Source organism: Eucyclogobius newberryi, unplaced genomic scaffold (assembly GCF_026437365.1).
Source record: "Eucyclogobius newberryi isolate DKJ021-1_F unplaced genomic scaffold, fEucNew1.0.hap1 SCAF_22, whole genome shotgun sequence".
In the NCBI taxonomy this organism is placed as follows: Eukaryota; Metazoa; Chordata; class Actinopteri; order Gobiiformes; family Gobiidae; genus Eucyclogobius; species Eucyclogobius newberryi.
This window is the reverse complement of record NW_027315857.1, coordinates 22,291,551-22,313,682: the sequence shown is the minus strand read 5'-3', so window position 1 is coordinate 22,313,682 and position 22,132 is coordinate 22,291,551. Positions and strand designations below refer to the sequence as shown.

General features: G+C 39.4%; 1 protein-coding gene across 1 annotated transcript in view; it reads left to right on the top strand.

Annotated features, from left to right (window-relative positions):
• Positions 1 to 2,133: 2,133 nt before the first annotated feature.
• The window catches only part of LOC140371786 (solute carrier family 12 member 3-like), a 31,451-nt gene continuing 11,452 nt past the window's right edge, over positions 2,134 to 22,132 (top strand). Inside the window, exons 1-15 of the mRNA XM_072458994.1 lie at positions 2,134 to 2,288; positions 7,317 to 7,476; positions 8,876 to 9,007; positions 9,171 to 9,246; positions 9,551 to 9,646; positions 10,377 to 10,516; positions 11,303 to 11,413; positions 13,117 to 13,228; positions 13,310 to 13,440; positions 14,415 to 14,499; positions 16,863 to 17,020; positions 18,204 to 18,311; positions 18,396 to 18,519; positions 19,652 to 19,753; positions 21,576 to 21,731. Coding sequence (XP_072315095.1) covers positions 2,134 to 2,288; positions 7,317 to 7,476; positions 8,876 to 9,007; positions 9,171 to 9,246; positions 9,551 to 9,646; positions 10,377 to 10,516; positions 11,303 to 11,413; positions 13,117 to 13,228; positions 13,310 to 13,440; positions 14,415 to 14,499; positions 16,863 to 17,020; positions 18,204 to 18,311; positions 18,396 to 18,519; positions 19,652 to 19,753; positions 21,576 to 21,731 — 1,846 coding nt within the window. The remainder of the gene's footprint in view (positions 2,289 to 7,316; positions 7,477 to 8,875; positions 9,008 to 9,170; positions 9,247 to 9,550; positions 9,647 to 10,376; positions 10,517 to 11,302; positions 11,414 to 13,116; positions 13,229 to 13,309; positions 13,441 to 14,414; positions 14,500 to 16,862; positions 17,021 to 18,203; positions 18,312 to 18,395; positions 18,520 to 19,651; positions 19,754 to 21,575; positions 21,732 to 22,132) is intronic.

Genomic DNA, 22,132 nt, shown 5'->3' with positions numbered 1-22,132 from the left:
GTAACTTTTACTTAAGTAGAGGTTTTATATGTGAGACCTTTACTTTTACATTTTTGCTCCTTTATCTGTACTTTTACTTCTAGCGCATTCAGTCACCTTATTTTTATTTTATATATATCATATTTTTTCTTTAATATAAAAGATGGAACAAACACAGAACACGACCAGAGAGCAACATTTAAAATAAAAATACAAATAGAAATCAACAGGACAATAATAAAATTATATCAACATTCACAACATGATCAAATAAAAAATAAAAAGATACTTTCAGTCCAAAATAAATTTCCAAATTAAATCCGAATGCAATTTTTTTAATAGATAATGTAAAAAAATATTGACGTACTGTAGAAATGATCATATTTAAACAAACAAACAAACAAACAATCGCCGACTAAAATAATCTTTCGGTCTTTAAACACTAACATGAGTGCATTTCAGTCTAATATAATTCTAATGAGCTATTAACTGTGATTTTTGCCGAACTAAACGTTAGCAGACAGCGCCCGCTAGCAGAAAGCGCGCGGGGGAGTTAGCAGCGCGGGGGGAGGGGGTGGTATAAACGCAGGTATAAAAGAGCACAACAGAGTTCATGTGGGAGCACTTTCCACCTGAGCGAGGCGCCGCAGAGGTAAGAACCAAACATTTAAACATCATTATCATTACAAAGTGTCATTTAAGGAGTTTTGTGGACACGTCTGAAGCCGATTCACTGGAATACAAGACTTTATTTTGTTGTGTAAAATAAATTAGTTTGTGCATTCAGTAGTAAAAAAAAGAAAGACATCCTATTAATAATAATTTACAAAGATGGATGAGTGTGTACTTTTGGCCGGTGCATGATCACTGTAAAAAAAAAAAAAAAAGAAAGACAATTGGACTCAACTTAAAAAAAGAAAGTTTATGTAAAGGGACAAATGTAACACATTTTTTCTAAGCCAAACTGCTCCATATTCACAAGGAAATTCTGACAGCGGGAGGAATTGTGGCAGTCAGGAGAAAAAACGCTATTTTTGGGACTGTCCTGTCGCCCAAATATAATATATTAGATCATATTGGACCGAGATTTTTTTTTAAAGCGCTACAGATTGGGCCTCAAAATCCTGCATCGGCTCCAAAGGTATCCACAGTAAAGATAAGATAAGATAAACCTTTAATATCCACACAAGGGGAAATGTGGTTGTTCCACTGCAGTAGAAACAGGAGGAAAGGACAGATCATAGGAAGTTTCAAAAACACACTCTTAATAGAACTCTTATTAACAAAACAAAAAAGTCTTATTAATAAAAACTCCTCACCTATCTTAATAGGGAATGGAGGGGGGGAAATAAAATAAAATAGATAAATAAAAAGATAAAAATGAGATAATAATAATAAAATAATGATAATAGAATAAAATAAAATAAAGCAAAAATAGCTAGCACAAGACTAGGTAATACTATTAGCAGGTAAGTAAACAGAATAAGAACAAAATAGAACACTCTTATTTACAGGTATTGCACATGGTTACATCAGTATTGCACATGTTCAGGGCTAGCAGTGTTTGTTATAAAGACCTATAAATGGACCTTTGGAACATACTCCTGGCAGCATAAAAGAAGGCCATTACAGATAAATTATGACTAAAACTGCACCAACGATTAAGGACTGGACCCAAATTATGACAGACTTTTGAAGAAAAAAAACAAAAAAACAATTACTTTTGGATCTAATATGATTTTTTTTTTCAAATGAAATAAAATTAAAAATCAGTTTTAGTTAATATTTTTTTGTGCAAATTTGAAGGAAAAAAAAATATTTTCATGTTTTATTTTTTGCTCTCTGTGTCATGTGTTCAAATGTGACAAATTTGGGGGGAAAGGATTAAAAATAATAATAAAAAAACATTTACTTTTGGATCTAAAAAAAATAAAAAATCCGTTTTATTTCATATTTTATTTTGTGCTCTCTGTGTCGTGTGTTCTATGTGTTTAAAATGGAAAAAATAAATAAGAGAGAGAATGTGAAACAGAGATGATCTAAACTAGTGAAACACGACTACACGTTTCTCATCCAGCTCCGACAGTGACATATCGTGGCGCTCTATAACGATATTTGACGGTAGAATGATCTTATTGCGCGCAGGACTTCACGATGGGACAGTTCTCCTCCAGACTGCGGCCCCCCGGCGCTCCCCCTCGGGTGCACTTCACCGTGGACGAGGGCCCTCCGAGGTACTCCTCCCACACCTTCGACGGGAGGAGACACGGAGACCCGCCCACCATCACCGTATCGGAGATCGACGCCAAGTAAGACACAAACGAGTCAGAGAATACGCATATCACAGCCAGTAAAAGTACACATACAGGAGCAAAGAAATACACAAGTAAAAGTAAAAATATCACATACTACTACTACTTACGCAAGTGTATTAACGTACACCTTAAAACATGTAATTCACAGAGATTTTGAGAACAACTAATGCGTCAAAATTGTGATCTTGATTTTTATTTATTTATTTGAATTGTTATTTGTTTATTTGAACTGGGACAGTGCACATTAATCAACATTTCTGTAAATGTGCCAGTTTTAGCAGTAGTTTAGCTAGTTTCCAACTGTAGTCCCAGGCAAAGTGTAGAATGCCAGCAATATACATAACATACATTTACATTATATACAGTACAATTAGGATTAGTAAAAAAATATAAAAGAATACCACATTTTCCGGACTATGGCAAGGCAAGGCAAGGCAAGTTTATTTGTAGAGCACATTTCATACACAAGGCAATTCAAAGTGCTTCACACAGCAGGAAAAATTCATTCAAATCACAAAGAAATTACAGAAATACAATAAAATTAACTAAATTAAAAATTATCAATCCAACTGATTTTCTAAACTAATAAAATCACAAACAAGAGAGAAGAGTGCAAAGAAAAAATGCTTTCAGTCATATGCGCAGCTAAACAAAACTGTTTTTAGCTTAGATTTGAACATTGTCAGAGTAGAAGCCTGTCTCACATCTTCAGGAAGACTGTTCCAGATTTTAGCTGCATAAAACTGAAACGCAGATTCCCCATGTTTTGTCCTGACTCTGGCACCAGCAGGAGGCCGGTCCCTGAGGTCCTCAGAGTCAGAGATGGTTCATATGGCACTAACATATCCAAGATGTACTTTGGTGCTAGGCCATGGAGAGACTTGTACACAAGCAGAGCTGCTTTAAAGTCTATTCTCTGAGCCACAGGGAGCCAGTGCAGAGACCTGAGAACAGGACTAATGTGATCATACTTCCTGGTTCTAGTCAGGACCCGAGCAGCAGCGTTCTGAATGTACTGCAGCTGTTTTACAACTCGTTTGGAGAGGCCAGTGAGCAGGCCGTTACAGTAGTCTAATCTACTGGAGACAAACGCGTGGATAAGTCTCTCTAAATCTGGTTTTGACAGTATATTTTTGATTTTGGCAATGTTTTTTAGATGGTAAAAAGCTGCTGATGTTATTGATTTGACGTGGCTATTAAAGTTCAAGTCTGAGTCCATTATTACCCCCAGATTTCTAATTTGGTTTGTAGGTTTTAGAGCGAGACTCTGGAGGTGACCGCTTCCACTTTCTCTTTGTTTTTGTGGGCCAAAAACGATTATTTCAGTCTTGTCTGAGTTCAGCTGGAGAAAGTTGTTTTGCATCCACAAACTGATCTGCTGGATGCAGTGACAGAGTGAATCTACTGGTCCATATTCACCTGCCGATAGTGAAACATAGATCTGAGTGTCGTCTGCATAATTGTGATAGGACACATTTTCACTGCGTATCAACTGACCCAACGGCAGCATGTAGAGGTTGAACAGAAGGGGACCCAGGACTGACCCTTGGGGCACTCCACAGGTCAGGGTCATGTGGTCTGAGACACAGCTACCAATTTCAACAAAGTACTTCCTGTCTTCCAGATAGGACCTTAACCAGTTTAGGGCAGTGCCAGTGATGCCCACCCAGTCCTCTAGTCTCTGTAAGAGGATCCCATGATCGACAGTGTCAAAAGCAGCACTCAGATCTAACAGAATTAAGACTGAGGCTTTGCCCGTGTCAGTGTTCAGGCGGATGTCATTTGTCACCTTGACAAGAGCAGTCTCAGTGCTGTGATGAGGTCTAAAACCTGACTGAAAAACATCAAATGAGTTGTTTATTAAGAGGAAATCTGTGAGCTGTTGGTAAACAACCTTTTCAAGGACTTTGCCCCAAAATGGTAGATTAGAGATGGGCCGGTAATGACTCAGTACTGCGGCATCAAGACTGCTCTTCTTTAGGAGAGGCTTTATGACCGCAGTTTTCAAAGACATTGGGAATGTTCCAGATTGAAGCGACATGTTAACTATGTGAGTGAGTGGTGCTAACAAACTGTTCAGCACAGACTTTAGAAATCTGGTGGGTAACACATCAAGGCAGCATGTAGATGAACTCAGACTGGTGATGATCTCATGGACAGTTTTGTCAGTTACTGGTGCAAAGTGAGTTAGCTCTAAGTGTCTTGGTGGTTTTAGGGTAATTTTTTGCATTGTGGGATTTATAGCATTTTTAATGCCCTGAACTTTGTCATTAAAGAATAATGCAAACTCATAACACTTGGATGTGGAAATGAGTTCTAACGGCAGCTGAGCTGGAGGGTTTGTTAATCTGTTTACTGTGGCAAACAGGACACGCGAGTTGTTACTGCAGCTTCCAATTATTTCAGAAAAATATCTTTCCATAGTTCTACATAAGATTAGGTTGTACATGTTCAGCTTTTCTTTGTAAATCTCTTTTTGAACCTGGAGCTTTGACTTGCGCCATTTCCGTTCGGCCCTGCGGCACTCCCTTTTCTGTGCCCTGACCGAATCATCATTTCTCCACGGCGCCTTCTGCTTATTTTTAACCATTTTAGCCTTTATAGGGGCGATGGTGTCCAGAACATTCAAAACACTAGATGTAACAGAGTTCAACAAATCATTTACATTAGAACATGAGACATTTTCAAAGTTTATCATTTCCATAAACAGTGCACCTGTGCCATCACTTATGTGTCTCCTCTGAACAACTGCAGGACCAACCGGAGGTTTGGGAGAAACAGACAGGTCAAAGAAGACACAGTAATGATCAGACAGAGCAACATCGATCACATTAACATTTGAAATATTTACCCCCTTTGTAATTATGAGATCTAGAGTGTGTCCTTTGCTGTGGGTGGGGCCTCTCACATGCTGAGTAAGACTGAAGGTTTCAAGGACAGCATAAAGCTCTTTAGCGTTTCTGTCACAAATATTATCAACATGCACATTGAAATCACCTGTAATGACCAAACCATCAAAGTCTGTGCATATGACTGAAAGCATCTCAGTAAAATCATCAATAAAACTTTGGCAGTGCTGGGGAGGCTTGTATAAAACAATGAAGAGAATGGATGGAGACCGTTTTAGCTCCATTTTAAAGGATACATACTCAAATGATGAAAACACCCCAAAAGACAACCTGCGGGTAATTATTTCATCTCTAAAGACAGCACAGACTCCACCCCTTTTTTGTTTTCTCGTGTTTCAGATTCAAACTTAAAGTTGGGTGGAGCAGATTCTATCAGAACTACATTTCCTGTGTTTTTGTCAAGCCATGTTTCAGTTAAAAACATAAAATCAAGATTATAAGAAGAAATAAAATTATTAATTAAGAGAGATTTTTTACATACGGATCTGACATTTAGCACAGCAAGTTTCAGACTAGTTTCAGTGAGACTGGGCTTTATCTTTTCACAGGGAATATGAATCACATTTCTCAGATTGGGCCTGACTCGCATTTTGTTTTTCCATCTCTGTGATGATGTGACTACAGAAATAGCACTAGGGGGGGCTCTTTTTACATAGGGCCCCGGGTTGGTTTGATTTTTAATGTGACAATAAGTCCCGGCAACGCTGAGACCCAGTGCATCCTAGCTATGGGAGATACCAGGTGAAAGGCGAGGTTGGATGGGTGGTGGGGCTTTTGTAGCCAAGGAGAGTTTGGGACCAGGTGAAAGGCGAGGGGGGATGGGTGGTGGGGCTTTTGTTGGTGTAGTCGGCTTGTGCAGGGAAGACATAGCCCTTGCTATATTGGGCGTGAGTGGAGCCATCTTAATGCCTGATTTGATCAGACTTTCAAAATGGCTGGGAAGGCCCATGGGTGAGAGTGGAGATGAGAAGGAGAATGATGAATCTTTAGTGGGAGTAGATGTTGCAGGGGGAACCCAGGGCTGGTGTGAAGGCAGGGGCGATGACAGGGATGTTGTTGGGCTTGTCACAGATGGGTCCAAGGCCTTTGAAGATTGTTCCTTTGCTGGAGGCGGTGGAGGTGAATGCGGAGCAGCTGGAGCTGAATCCTTTGCTGGTGGTGGTGGAGCAGCTGCTGATGAATCCTTTGGTGGAGGCTGAGGTTGTGGTGCTTTTGATGTTGAAACATTGACTCGGTCTCTGGTTGATGGAGCAGGAATTCTTCTCTCATTCCTCTCTTCTCTAACTATCTGCTCAGGACCCTGTCCAGGCCCAGTCCAATGCCTCAGAGCTCAGTGCTATAAGTCGCACCAGCCAAAAAATGCATAATAGAGAAGAAAAAAACATATATAAGTCGCACTGGAGTATAAGTTGCATTTTTGGGGAAAATTTATTCGAAAATCCAAGAGCAAGAACAGACAATTCATCTGTAAATGCAGTTTAAAATAATAACAGATGAGAGAACATGGTGAATAGGTGTACGTATGCTAACGCTAACACCTTCAGCTACATGAGGTATGCTAACGCTAACACCTTCAGCTACATGAGGCACAGACAGAACTGTGGTAAGTGTCTGGTATGTTAGCGTAACATATGAACAGTTATTCAGATAACTATAGCATAAAGAACATGCTAACAAGATTAGCAAAGCATCAGTTTTACCCCAAATCACTAAATCCATTGAATTCTTCTTCCTCTGTGTCACTTCTAAACAACTCCACAAACTCCAGAGGAAGAGGAAGTGCAGATTCTTCTTCTGCATCGCTTAAAGCCTAGAGCGCCCTCTTGTGGTTGCCAATGTGAAAATAATGAATAATATCACATATAAGTCGCTCTGGAATATAAGCCGCACCCCGGACAAAACTATGAAAAAAGTGCGACTTATACTCCAGAAAATATGGTATATAAAGAATTGTCAGAAGCAAATTGCCCGTTCATTGACAGTGTACAGCTTGTTTTTGTCTGCTCAAAGCTCGAGAAACCTGAAATACCTGATAAAAAAACTAACCCGTTCGTTGTTCTGTCGGGTGAAATGACCGGTTGCTGTTGTTGTTGTTGTTGTTGTCACTGTGCAGCAGCCTGTCGGAGAGGCGCGGCTCGAGGATGGAGCTGCGGAGAGCGTCCTTCTACAGCACCATGGACCTGACCCCTCAGCTAGAGCACTACGCCAGCTCCCTGCCCCGACAGCAGGTCCGGAGTCGGCCCAGTCTGGAGGCCCTGCGCAAGGCCTACGAGGTACCACGCCAACCGCCGCCACCTCCGTCTGTCGCCCTCGATTTATTTCATCTTTATTTGTACGGGACCGAGCACAAAATCATGAATCCTCGAAAGTAAAGACGATCCGCACCAGATTTAGCTGGACTTTCCACCAATCTAACTCGGCTGTTGTTGGCACCGTCGATTATCGAGGATGCGCTTTTTTCAATATTCGAGTGAAGTTATTAATTGATTGTTGAATTGATTCCGCTGTCGGATGGTTAAAAACGAAAAGGGCGGGGCATCTTTTCGGGGCGGGGCTGTTTCTGTCACAGTGGATTGAGCAGTTTGTTCATTTTTTCAAGCTGCATTATTCATGATTTTTAATAGGGGTCTTGGTTTTGAAATTGAAATAGTCAAAACTGAAAATATTTGTATTTACTGGGGATGTTGCCATGGTGATTACGAAGTGTTTTTTTGCCCAGTGCCGTTGAGCTGACGGATTCACACACGGATTTAATAGAAATATTGACCATTTTTGGAGCGTTCCGGGCAAACGTCGGATACACAAAAAGAATCAAAACACTCACCATTTCCAAATCTCTCCTCTTAAAATGCGGTAGGCAGACTTTTTCTTAATTTATGGCTTTTTTGTCCACCATCTGATAAAAGGGAACTTAAAACTGCTTGACATACTTAACACATTTCTAATCAAATCAACCATTCTGGGATCATGGGATGAATCAAGATCAGTTTGTATACTCCAAACGTGCGATTGGGTTCTGCCTGGACGTTTTTACTTCATCACAAGTCCCTAAATCCAACTCTTGGCAAAATTAGCTTCAGCTTTTAAAGAGGATTCGTCAAAACCCAACAAATGTCCAAATAAGTTATAATCAAAGCATAAATTCAAAGAAAATCTATGTTTGAGGAGGAATATTTAAACATTCACAATCAGAGTAAATCAGCCATCTTTCAATCCAGCCTTTGTTTGTCCTAGAAACGGCTTCAGTTTGTAATTGGGGCTCATTTTAGTCATTTTAGTTGGAAAAATAGGGACCCAGACGCAGTGGCATGGACAATATTTGCAGCGCTATGCACCCATTTATTTCTAAAAAGGTTTGGTCATGTGTTAGGAGGTGCGGAGGTGTCCCGCAGAGAATCTCCTCAAACAAGAACAACTGCTGTCACTTAAAAAAAGGTGGAAAAACACACACTAAGGCTGTGAGGACAAGGTTTGCAATTTAAATCTTTAATTAATCTGGTTTGTTTCAGTTCTGTGTAAAAATATCACTTTCATCAAGACCGTCGTGTTGGTTTCCTCTTCAAACGTGACCGTGAAACCAACAACGCGCTCCGTCTCTCCTCTTGTAGAGACTGCCCGGTAATACTTTACTACTTTCACTACATTTACTATTGTTTATTTGTTGTTTTGAAGGACGGAGAGCTGGGGATCGAGACGGCGAGCGCCCAGGTCGACATGGACAGTTTGCCTCCACCAGACGTCGAAAATCCGGACGACAGCAACGAGACGGCCCCAGTGCGGTTTGGGTGGATCGTTGGCGTCATGGTGAGCCCCAAAAGACCATTATGACTGTTGTCTGTTATATTATGTATGTTTTTATGTGCGTCGTTGTTTTTGGGACGTGCCGTGCTTTTTTCATCGGTTTATTGACCTTTTCCGCTCTTAAAAATGTTCATGTTTCGCCTTCAAAAACATTCCGTTGGCGCAGGTCCGGTGCATGCTGAACATCTGGGGAGTGATCATGTTCCTGCGCTTGTCTTGGATCACGTCTCAGGCAGGAATCTGTGAGTACAAATGCCACTTTCACACTGATATTATTTAGTGTGAAACTGTTTATTTTCCTTAATATGTCTTTAACTTTCTAGCTCAGTGTTAGCATCAGCACTTCCTGATCACGAGGTTGGTTTTAGCAGAGTAACGCTAAAATTGCATAGGGATGTGACTCGACTAAACTATTAAGTTCACCTACGCGCAAAGCAGACGGCATGACACGGGCCGTTTGACGTGTGCCCGTTCAGTCAAGACGTCCGGAAGCGAATCGGACGCAAAATAAACTGAATTGTGAAATCCTTGAAATTGTTTTCCCAGTGTTGACGTGGCTGATCATCCTGATGTCTTCTGTCGTGACCACGGTGACAGCTCTGTCTGTCTCTGCCATCGCCACCAACGGCAGGGTCATCTCCGGTCAGTCATTGTTTTATATTCATGAAGTGACACGCTCGTTGCTAACACTGCCATCTTGAGGACGAAAGCCGCATGTTCTCTGTGGGCTGTGCTGACACAAAGCCTGAAAACAAAGGATTCTTTCTCTTCTGACACGCCCCCAAAGACCCCGTTTGTCCAGAAGTGTGTGACTGTGGCCTGGAGGGACCAGTGGACTTACAGAGATCACTCCATGCTAATGCTAATTTACATATTATTGCGCGGCTATGCTAGTAAACGTTAGCCTACTCGCAGACAGTTTTAACGGACCTCATTTCTAACTGTCCGGGTGTTATATTCTAGGATCAGACACAAAGTCCGGGCTCTTGAAAGCTTTGAGGGCGTGTCCGGCGTAGAGGGCGTGTCCGGCGCAGAGGGCGTGTCCGGCGCAGAGAGCTCGTGGACGAGGGAGAGCAGATGGAAACGTTCGCAAAAGTTTGTCGTCGTCGCTGTAGATGCGGATCAAAGCCCAAAATTAGTATCGATCCTTTTCCATTTAAAATTTCATGCACAGTTTTTCCATGACTATAACAGCGGAGAGGCGACAGCGTGTGGCGGACGTCTTCAAAATTGGCGGCGACAACAAATAAGTCACGCGGTCGAAACCCGTGACCGCCTCCCCTTTCACCCCAGGGAATGGATCACGCAACGTACTGCAGCTGTAAGCGTCCCAAACAACCGCGGTAAATGACGGTTCTGCGTCTCGTTTCAGGCGGGACGTATTTCATGATCTCTCGCTCCCTCGGCCCGGAGATCGGAGGACCCATCGGGGTGGTGTTCTCCTTCGCGAACGCTCTGGCCTGTGCCCTCAACACGGTGGGGTTTGCAGAGGTGGTCCGGGATCTGCTCAAGGTTCGCTCCTTCACTCACACTTTAAAACTATAGCGGAGATAGAAACATGTTTGAATAATTGTTCCCAGTTTCCGTTTCACAATCGACGTTTGCGCGTTAAAATGTAGACAAAGGGTTAGCATCGTATAGTGCGAATAATTTTAAAACATTTCATCACTTTCGTAACCTTAGCATCAGGTCTATTTTACACCAAAAATGTATTTATTGAGGTTGTATCTGCAGATGATTTTAAACTAATGATTTTTAACAAGTTTCAAGTTAAAAGGGCTTGAATTCAGGATATTAATATCAGTTTTTATACATTTGATTATTTAAGTTGTATTTACTTGATGGATATTGAAAAATGTACTTAAAAAAAACTCTTTTCACAATATTTAATCTGGTTTCAAGTCAAGTCTTTTTCTAATGGGGTAAGATTTTTGCACTTACCTCACCTCACGTGACTGTAGAAGGCCACATTTGTCCCCCAGGCCATAGTTTAGACCCCCTGCCGTAGACCCTACAAATATAAGATACAAGTTTGATAAGTTTGATACCGTTTTCCATGTCTTTTTTTGGACATTTACACTAATATTTGACATGTACGAAAAGTCTATGGGAAAAATGAATGGGAAATTTAACTTCTGGAATCGAAGTGACAGTTGAGCTCCGTCACTGTTGTCTTAAAAGTCCTTTTCGTGCAAATACTTTAACAGTATATGTTTCGTTGAAGACACTGCGCCGGTACATTACAGACACTGCCCTTGGCGACGTCGCGTTCCTTCACGTGTTTTTTTTCCTCGGCAGGACTTTGACGCGCAGATGGTGGACGACATCAACGACGTGCGCATCATCGGAGTAGTCACGGTGTCTGTGCTTCTGCTCATCTCACTGGCAGGAATGGAGTGGGAGTCCAAGGTCAGCCCCCCTCCAAACTACTCACCCACGCAAACTAGAAACCCCACAATGTAGCCGCGGCACACTTATTTGGTTGAAAAGAATCTGCGGCAACTAAAATTATACCTAATCACATCTTATTGAGGTAAAAAGTGGTGTCAAATGTAGCAAATATAGTTCATGCCGCTAAATTTGGCAACGATAATGTGTTTGCTGTCTTTTTTAAATTAGATGTCGGCTCTGGACGCTCCAAAAGGGTAAATTATTCCGTTACATCCACGTGTGAATCCTCAAATTGGACAGTTTTTCAAGGCACTCCTGGCAATACGTCAAGGCACAGCAGTGTTCCCGGCACGCTGGTTTAAAGTCAATGCTCCAGGGGAATAATAAACGTTGTACTACTAGATAAGTGGAAAAAGGGGGATTTGTTGTCGCAGATGAAGAAAGTGAACGCAGTAAAAAAGTAACAGTACTGTAGCCCATATGACAGGTTTTTTCATATTCTTACTTTGTTTGGTAATTTAGTATCCATTAGTAACTAGTCGCAGTTGCATTTGGTGAAGAAAAAGGGGGGGAGTTTAAAATGACAAAGTAAATCTGAGTTTATGTCGGTGTTATTCCTCATTCGTCCAGGAGTGTTCCATTGTAGAAAACGCTTCAGTTGTTTCATCTGGACTCCGTTTAGAAAAAATAGACGTTTCGACTCTCATCCAAGAGTCATTGTCAATAAGCGAATTTAGGCCGGGAACTCAGATATTTATACTATTCTGTGGTAAGTCCAGCCAATTGGGCGGAGCCTCATGAAGTGGAAAGAGTTGTTTGTTTCAACAGAAAATTACCCTCTTTGTTATTAACAAGCCTTTTGTTTACAATCAGTCCTTTAATGGGCTATTGGTCTCCCCTTTGTCTTTGTGTGTCCCTGGCTCACTCACCCTGAGGACCTGATTAGCATCTAAATGTCCTGGTCCTCTACCTCTCCAGGGTGTCAAAATTCCATTGTAGACTACAGGAAAGTTGAATCTTAACCCTCCATTTCTGTTTAAAGAAGGTTTTTCGTTTTTAACAACTTTTTTCTAAACTGAGTCCAGATGACTTACAACTGAAGCTTTTTCTACAATCTGAGTTTATGTCAACAAAAAGGCGGGGACAATTTAAACGCTATAGACACATTTTTTTCTGACTGTTTAAGGTATTATTTAACAAGATAAAAGGCTCGATCAGGTTTTATTGTTTGTCTAATCATAACTTTTGCGTAATATATATATGGATAATGGCTCTTGTTTACAGTGTGGTTGCTTGGTAACAGTTGTGTAATTACCTACTGCTAATATCCAACCAGGAAGTAACATTATACGTATTTTCCGGAGTATAAGTCGCACCAGCAAAAAAATGCATAGTAGAGAAGAAACATAAAACATATTAGTCGCACTGGAGTATGAAATGCTGTGGCAAGTGTGAAAATAACACATAATATCACATATAAGTCGCTCCAAAGTATAAGTATATAAGTATAAATATAAGTATATGGCTCAAACTATGGAAAAAGGTGCGACTTATAGTTCAAAAAAATACGGTAAACATGTCCAAAATGGTCAAACTGGAGAAAAATAGGCAATATTATGCTACATTTTAGTGACAAATGTTTCAAAGGGTCAGTTGGACAGTGTTTTTTTTTTGTAATTTTTGAAGATGTTTTGCCATTTTTTTCTCTCTCTTTCTCTTAGGCCCAGATCATGTTCTTCATCGTTTTGTTGGTGTCGTTCTCCAACTACATAGTGGGCACGTTCATGCCGTCGCCAAAGCACAAACAAGCCGTGGGAGTCTTCAGTTACCAAAGTCCGTGTTTGACTCACGCCCACGTTTAAACGAAGCTCTGTGAACGTCCGGGAACAATCACCTTTTCTTTCTCGTTTAAAGCGGACATTTTTGTGACGAACCTTACGCCCGATTGGAGAGGACCGGAGGGAAACTTCTTCCAAATGTTTGCCATTTTCTTCCCGTCGGCCACTGGGATCCTGTCTGGAGTCAATATCTGCGGAGATCTCAGGGTAAAACTCCTCCACGTTCACAGATTGCGATATTTATTCAATTAATGCTACTCATGGAACGAATTGAGTTGTGTATCGCTTTGTAAAGACGTCAAATGAACCGGACTAAAGTCGATTTCTTCTCAAATACAAAGCAGTGAATCAATTATAGAAATGTGGTGAAACTATTTTGATTCGATTCTTTTCTCGACACAATCTTGACATACCGTATTTTCTGGACTACAAGTTGCACCTTTTTTCATAGTTTTGGCCGCGGTGCGACTTATACTTATATTGATTCTTATATACTTATACTCCAGAGCGACTTATATGTGATATTATTTGTTATTTTCACACTTGCAACCACATTTCATACTCCAGTGTGACTTATATATGTTTTTTTCTTCTCTATTATGCATTTTTTGGCTGGTGCGACTTATACTCCGGTGCGACTTATAGTCCGGAAAATACTGTAATTTCAATTTTGACGGGCCTCAGAAGAACTAAAACATGCTACTTTTTTATGTCAAGTTGCTAAATAAAACAAAACCTGGCAATTCAATCAATCAGAACCAGGAGTTTGTGGTGTATTCGGTTTAATGATAAGACGTTGTACATTTGTAATTGCAGAATAATCATTACATCTCATTAGGAGCTTGCGCGTTCACAATATATGCTACTCACAGACAGTTACAAACACAATCGCCATCGGACCGTTCCATTTTGCGCATTTTACTTTGCATTTTATCTACTTTGATCGTTTCTGTTGAATTACTGACTCGTTTTTCCAAAGTTCACATTTGAGTCATTTACGCGAGATAAAAAGTGACAGAAAGATAAAAACCCACCAGTTTTAAGCCTGCGAAACCCTTTCCAGTGCGACACACGAAGATCGAACCCGACACCCATCAAGACGTTTGAACGTTTGTCGCGGTGAACTGAGAATGACGTGACTTAAATCATCGACTTGTTTGACGTACATGGTTTTCTTGCAGGACCCCATGTCGGCCATTCCCAAGGGAACTTTGATGGCGATCCTCTTGACGACATTGAGCTATCTGATCATCGCTGTGACCTCGGGTGAGGCCGGCTATTTCAGCCAATAACCACGTTTTTGTCTGTGAATGCGTTGATTAAAAAACAACCTAATTGCCAATGCTAACGGCGCTAAAGCTAACTGTGAACTATTGCGGTGGTGCTCAAACTGTGGTATGTTAGTTCAAAAATATATGAGGCTTCTACAGGTAAAAAATGATGTAGTTGGGTTTCTCTGCTGTTCAAATATTTGACAAATTCAGAGTTAAATTGAGTCACATATTTGCGCTCTTTATAGTCATTGTGTAATCCTTTTTTAGACCACTTTCAGCCCTTGTTTGGACCTGAAATAGTCTGGTTTTAGACCTGGTTTCGCACTGTGATCAAACTGCGGCTGGGCCCTTCATTTCGTACTTACTTGTTTTAGCCGGAACCCAATTAATTTCAGTCATGTGAATCATTCTGGGATGAATCAGGGTCAGTTTATTTCTCCGAAACAAATACAAAAATGTCCTATTTACAGGACGTTCATATGGATTACGCCTGGACTTGTTTACTTTATTACAAGTCCCTAAATCTATTTTAGTTGAATTAACTTCAGCTTTTAAAGAGGAATTGTCAAAACCCAACAAAAGCCCAAACAAGTGTCAATAAGACCATCCTCCAACACCAGCTTCACTCTGATTTACATTTAACAAAGATAATATTGGTGTGTGATTTTAATCTGATGTTCCTCTGTGCCGAGCTTGTTCACATTTATAATTAGAGGTTTAATAGCCTGATTATAAGGCGTTAATTGACGGAATTCTGCAAGTTCGTTCAAATTGACTGTGGCACGTCATTACAGAAAACAAATAGACTTTTAATGTAATGTAAATTAAATATGTGAGCTTTCTCTGTTCACGTGTCAATTCAAAGCAAAATACTCAGATGTTGCGTTGATCGTTTAAATTGTTAATCAAATGCAACATATTTTAATGGAAAAAGGTGTCATAAAGTTTGAACAGGGCCAACTTTTCTTTTCACGTCCAACAAATCCCAATGTTCGACCCTTTTTTCTTTTTTGGACCAATAGAAGTGAACGTTACAGTGAAAGTCTTAAACACAAAGCAGCAGAGAAAGCTCCAGGAAGTCCCTTTGTCGGAGGATGAGGGGGATAATCACAGGTCGTGCGATAAAAGCCAAAGACACAACCCATTGAACTCTGATTGCACTTAATGACGTGAATAAAAAATACTCATTGTATTCATTTCTGTTGCCATCACGTTTCCAAGGTATTTTTAGAATTAAGTCACAGTGGACATTTTGATAATATAATGATACATCTAGCACATATTTAATGCTTTGAAATCAATAAGCAAAGCTAAAAGACAGAAGATTGAACTGATACATGAATCTCAGACATTTTGAGAATGTGTTTGTAAAGTTTAAGGTACAGGTTTTGCAGATTTCAAGTGTTAAAACCTCAAATCTAGAGAGGCAAGGAAATGTAGTAGCGGAAGACAATAATGTACTTAAAGAATTGTTGCCTTTCATTTTGGTTGCGTTTTAATTGGGATAATACTTATCACGATCATCCTGTTTGTGGTCCTTCCACGTTTGTGCGATATTCAAACCTCCACCAAGACATCCACAGACACATTTTAGCACAATTCTGATGCGTTACAAATATATTGTGTGGATATTGCTATTGGAATAATAAAAAAAAACATAGAGTGCCACTACACCTTAAATCAGTTGCGTAACCATATATCAGGTCTGTTTCACAACAAACCAAACACCAACATTTAACTGCAAAAACATATTTCTAGCAAAGCTGAAATGACTACTGAAATGAATTTATGATATTAATCTTAGTTTCAATACATTCGATTAGATAAGATGCATATAAACTTGAATATTTCTTCTGACTTTTTACACATTTTGGAAAGATTTTTGTACATTCTCTACCTCATGGGCAAATGTATCTTCTTATTTCAAGCTAAATGATCTCGTGATCAGTCAGAAATGATCAATACTCAAATCAAGATTCAAGAATTTTGGTCATTTCTGGATTTCAAAAAGACTGGATATTAAATTTTTGCAGCATTGGGCTCAAGCTACTGCACAATTGTACGGCACAGATGGCAATACAAAAACTCATTCTCATTGTTTGTATTTTTCTCATATTAAAATGTATCTGTGCCCTTAACTTGTATCCCCTTCTCTGAACAATCTTCTAGCTTTAAGAACAACTGACTGGCGGATAATTAAACGGACATTTTGAATCGTTCTGCTCGTTTCTGTAGTATACGCAGTGGTTGTACCGTAATCGTACCATAACTCTGCGACACGTCTCCCAGACCTCTAAACCGTGTGATATCGTGACGTTGTGATATAACTGATATTGGATTTTGCGCCCGTCTCAGCGGCCTGCACTGTGCGCGACGCCTCCGGGAACCTGACCGACTTCATAACTGGAAACAGCACCGACGGATGTGTGGGTTTGGCCTGTAACTACGGCTGGAACTTCACCGAGTGCATCCAGTCCCAGTCCTGTGAATACGGACTGGCCAACACCTCAAAGGTACAGCACGTCTGCAAATACTCTATGAAGTTACGAACCCAATGACCGGATATTTGTACTTAACAGCGTTCGTATGGATGTTGAAATCCTTGGCGATTTATGGATTTTATTGCATTCTTTTCTGATTTTTTGATTTTGAACATAGAAAACAGAACACAGAGAGCAAAAATTAAAGTAAAGTAAAGTAACTAAACATCAAAACCAACAAAATAACGGAACTCGTATTCGTCCATTTCCAAACAAAGTTTGTCTGTTACAATGTCAGTCCAGTCCTTGAGCGTTGGTGAGGTTTGTGTCATCCATTTCTTTTTGATGACCTTTTTTCCTGACACCAACATTACCATTCAAAAGTATCCACTTATTGTGTCCATGGCAGGAGTTTTGAAGCTTTCAAGGCTGGGAAAGTGCTTCAGTTTTGGGGAAAAAAGTGTTTGAAATGTAAAGTCTATGTGACAGGTTCTTCTGTTGGTCTTAGTTTTGTGGTACAGAAGCTGTGCTAAATTTGTATCATCATTTTACTCCCGTTAAATTGAAGTATATGATTTTTTTCCATTTTTTTTTTTTTTTTTTTAAAAGAGTAGAGCTGAGTTCTAAAACAAGACCCTCTGTGATGTCATCAGTGTGCGACACAGAGACAATTTACACTTAACTGACACTCGTTTTTGACAGTTTAAACCATCGTTAGACAAAATAAAGGCGTTATATAGTGTTATTGTGTGCCAAATCAATTGTTTTGTCATTTAAATGGATTTTTTTGGCTCTTGTTTACAGTCTGGTTGCTAGGTAACAGCTGTGGAATTACTTCTACCTCTGTCATATTTGTGCTCATGTCCAACCAGGAAGTACAATTATAAACTTAACAAAAATGGTCAAACTGGGAAAAAAATAGGCAAAATGTTCAATAAAATCTGAAATATTATTGTGTTCACTGCATTTTAGTGAAATACGTCGTCTAACCTGTCACACAATACAAATAATGCATACTGTGTGTACTTTAATGCTGATAATCTGAGCAGTTACAGTATGTTTCTCTGGAAGTTACAGTCATGGCAGGAAACGTCATTATCTCACGTCAAACTGTTCTATAAATTATTCCAAACAGGGTGGAAAAACAGAAAATATTATCATAAAAAACAAACAAATTCACTTTAAAATGTCCACATATATGTCTTGTTTCTTGCAGTTACTGGGACAACTCTCTGGATTTTATTATCTCATCACCGCTGGGGTTTTTGCCGCCAGTTTGTCCTCTGCTCTTGGTTTCCTCGTCTCTGCACCCAAAGTCTTTCAGGTCTTAAAACGTCTTTATCAACACCGATTTTCTGTAGACATATGTAAAACAATGAATAATTGACTCCATGTTGTTTTCGGACAGTGTCTTTGCAAGGACAACCTCTACCCTTACATCGGAGTCTTTGCCAAAGGATACGGCAAAAACAAGGAGCCCCTTCGTGCCTATATACTGTGTTTCGTCATCTCTATCGCGTTCATTCTTATAGGTAAGTGTACGATCTTAAAGCTCCTCTACATTGTTTTCTCATCAAAAGTACATAAATACATTTATACATGATTATATGTAGTTGTTCTTCCTTTCCCGAGCGGAAAAAACCCCTCCCAAAACATCTGTGTAAGTGTTTCTCCGTTCACCTTCTTACTTCAATAGCAGATCATTTAATGTCCTCCTAAGAAAGTATGAGTAATTGTTGTGAGTAAACGTAGTGAGTAAAACATTTAACATTTAAAAGCCAGTAGCTGTGGGTCAGTGTTTGTAAATGGAACGTCTGCATTCTAAAGGGCTGTTGCTGTTCCATGCGCTAACTCCAATGCATTTTCAATGCGAAAGCTAGCGTTAGCCTTCGAAAACGTCCCTGAACTTTAGAAAATGGAGCTGGAATTTAGATATTGTCTCTTTTATTACTAATTGACATAGAAATAGCACCAATTTGTCAACAAAACATACAAAAATCGTGTTTTTTAATTGTGCTGCTTCATTAAAATGAATGTGACAGAACGTTTGTGTCACTGCCAGGCTGTAGCACATTGTATCGCCTCATTTTGATTGCTTGGCTCCGCAGTGCCCTCTGCTGGACTGGGGCGTTTTGTATGCTCAGAAATCAAGGCTGGATTACTTGACGCTTTATTTCTACATAATTTTTGATGTTTGAAGATGAAAAGCTAAAATGCAGACAAAACTAGCATTTGGACTAACCCTGACTCTGGACTCAATGGGACTCTTATTGTTTCATGACTGTGTTTCTTTTGTTTTCTGGTTGGTGTCTATTTGTCTATTATTTTAAACTTTTTTTAAATTTAAAAAAAATAATAATAATAAATAAATTAAATAAATCAATAAAATACGAAATTTTCCGGACTATAGCACCAGCCAAAAAATGCAAAATAGAGAAAGAAAAAAACATATATAAACGTGAAAATAGCAAATAATATCACATATAAGTCGCTCCGGAGTATAAGTATAAATGTAAGTATAAGTCGCACCCCGGCAAAAACTATGAAAAAAGGTGCGACTTATTGTCCGGAAAATACGGTAAATAAAAGAAAATATATCTATGTTAAGTGTGAAATGTGAAATGCGATGTACTTAAATCCTCAAACTACTCTCTCGTTGGACAGCCGAGCTCAACACCATCGCCGCTCTCATCTCAAACTTCTTCCTCTGCTCGTACGGCCTCATCAACTTCAGTTGCTTCCACGCGTCCATCACAAACTCCCCGGGTGAGTCACGCTTTCACACAGATAACGTGTATTTAGTTACAACACGCTGTTTACCATCATTTACCCATATTTACATCTAAGTCGTGCATGAATTTGTTATTGTTTGAGGTCGTGTAAAAAGCTTCCCTTCGACTTCATTTGAATTGTTACTGGTGTTAAATCATATTTGCTACATTTGATTTGTGCACATTGAATAAACTACGGTAATAGTTTAGAGATATTTTGAGTTTCGAAACTACGTTCACGCTGCAGGTCTTGGCACTCAATTTAGATTTTCCAGCTGTTGTCACGTTATGAGACTGAATATAAAGAGGAAGCACCATTTAGTCAGACTATATTCATCTTCATCTTTTGTTTTTGATGGGTGAACCTTTAAATTTAATATTTTTCACAATTTACAGAGCCATTTCAGTGTAAAATGTCACTTTTTTTAGGCGTTTGAAAGGTTTATCCGTCTAATTCCTGTCATTTATGATTAAAAAAAGAAAAAAAAATTGCACCTCATGGTCACATTTAGGAAAAAAATCAGATTCATCCTGCAGTTGCCAGAATAAAATATTATATCATTCGAGCTGGCAAAAGTCAAATATCACCTACAAACAGGAAGCTGAAAACTACAATTCATAACCTGATCATTGTCTGATTTCTGGAGTGATCAGATTATCGATCATGTTGAACAGTCACATCCGGCGTGTGCATAATCTGATTTCTTTCTCTGAGTTTGAGAAGGAAAACGACGCAAAAAAGAGCAACGTGGCAAAGACAAAAGAACGAAAGAGAAAATGTCACAACACAAAATGCAACACAGAAATGAAATAATCACCACTAATTAACTGACACGTCTGTTTTTGATGAGGCTGCCCCAAATAAATTGTCTGTTTGCTGTAACCCGACCCACCATTTTTCAAGTGGGTTGGTAGGTAGGCAAATTATTTTTTTTTTTAAACTTTGAAGGCAAAAAAAAGATCCAAAATTAAATGTATGTGTGGTGTAACCTTACCAAAATTTTTCAAGTGGGTAGGTAGGAAGTCAAATTCTTTTTTTTTTTTTTTAACTTTAAGACATAAAAAATTACAAATTTGTATATAGAATTTAATGATAATTTGCCTATGAAATTAAGTTAAAATTCTCATTTATCAAAAGAGATGCTACCGTAAATGTACAAAACAAAAAAATGAATGAGTCCACTCAATAAACAATTTTTGTACAGGACAAATTATTTTATTTTTTGGCCATTTTCATTTCGTAGAATCTTCGAGGTCTTGGTCATCATATATGACAAATTCTGCATATTTCAGCCACTGTCAAATCCCGTTTTTTCTATTCTGCCAATGACACGCAGTGACCGCCAGGGGTAAGTGACCGCCAGGGGTCAGTGACCGCCAGGGGTCAGTGACCGCCAGGGGTCAGGCTTCAACAGACAAGGACTTGAACGTTCTTCGCTCGTGTTAAGTTTTATTTTCATTTCTTTTTCGGCTTCGTAATATTTTTAGCGAGTTCAAGTGATACACAATTATTCAACACGGCGCTTTTTTGAAAAAACGGTCGGTGAGTCGGCGAAATATAAGAAAAATAAAAGAATTTGGCATAATTTTGACAAAATGCTGAATTTTTTTTCAGACAGCTCGGTCGGGTTACGGCAAACAGACATATTATTTTGCTCTGCCTGATCGGATTTCTTTTGTGGACATAAACGGGCACCAAAATCAGACGTAATTATTGAGTCATCTGATGGTTTTCAAAGGGCATCAGTGTATTTCAGGTTGAAGCCAATTCAAAAGTCAAAGATGAGACAGTTAAATGTCCCATATGTCCTGTTCAGGTTGGAGGCCGGCGTTTCATTACTACAGCAAATGGACCGCGTTGTTTGGAGCGGTCATCTCCATCGTGCTGATGTTCCTCTTCACCTGGTGGGCGGCGCTCGTCACCTTCGGCATCATCTTTTTCCTCTTCGGATACGTCAACTACAACAAGCCGAGTGAGTCCGGCCTCGCTCTCTCTTTGAACACCAATCGCTTTCAGGTCATCTGCAATTTGTGGCTCAAAACGTTCAAAATACGCAGTAAAACATGAAAAATAACCACGAAAACGAATTAAATATGCTACGGTTTGCACTATCAAGCAATACTTTATGATTTTGACCTAATCCACTCAAATTATATTCATTCAACTTAAACTATTACATTGGAAAAGGTAATAGAATACAATGAGACAATACTAGGATTAAAGGACAAATATGATGCATTATTTGTATTGTTATTCACCTTTAAACCTGCTCTTGAGTACCTTTAGTTGGCTCCTCATGTTTAAAAAAAGAAAAGAAAAAGTGAATTACAAATAAAATACAATTGGATCTCTGGGACTACCTGGGTTTTGGCG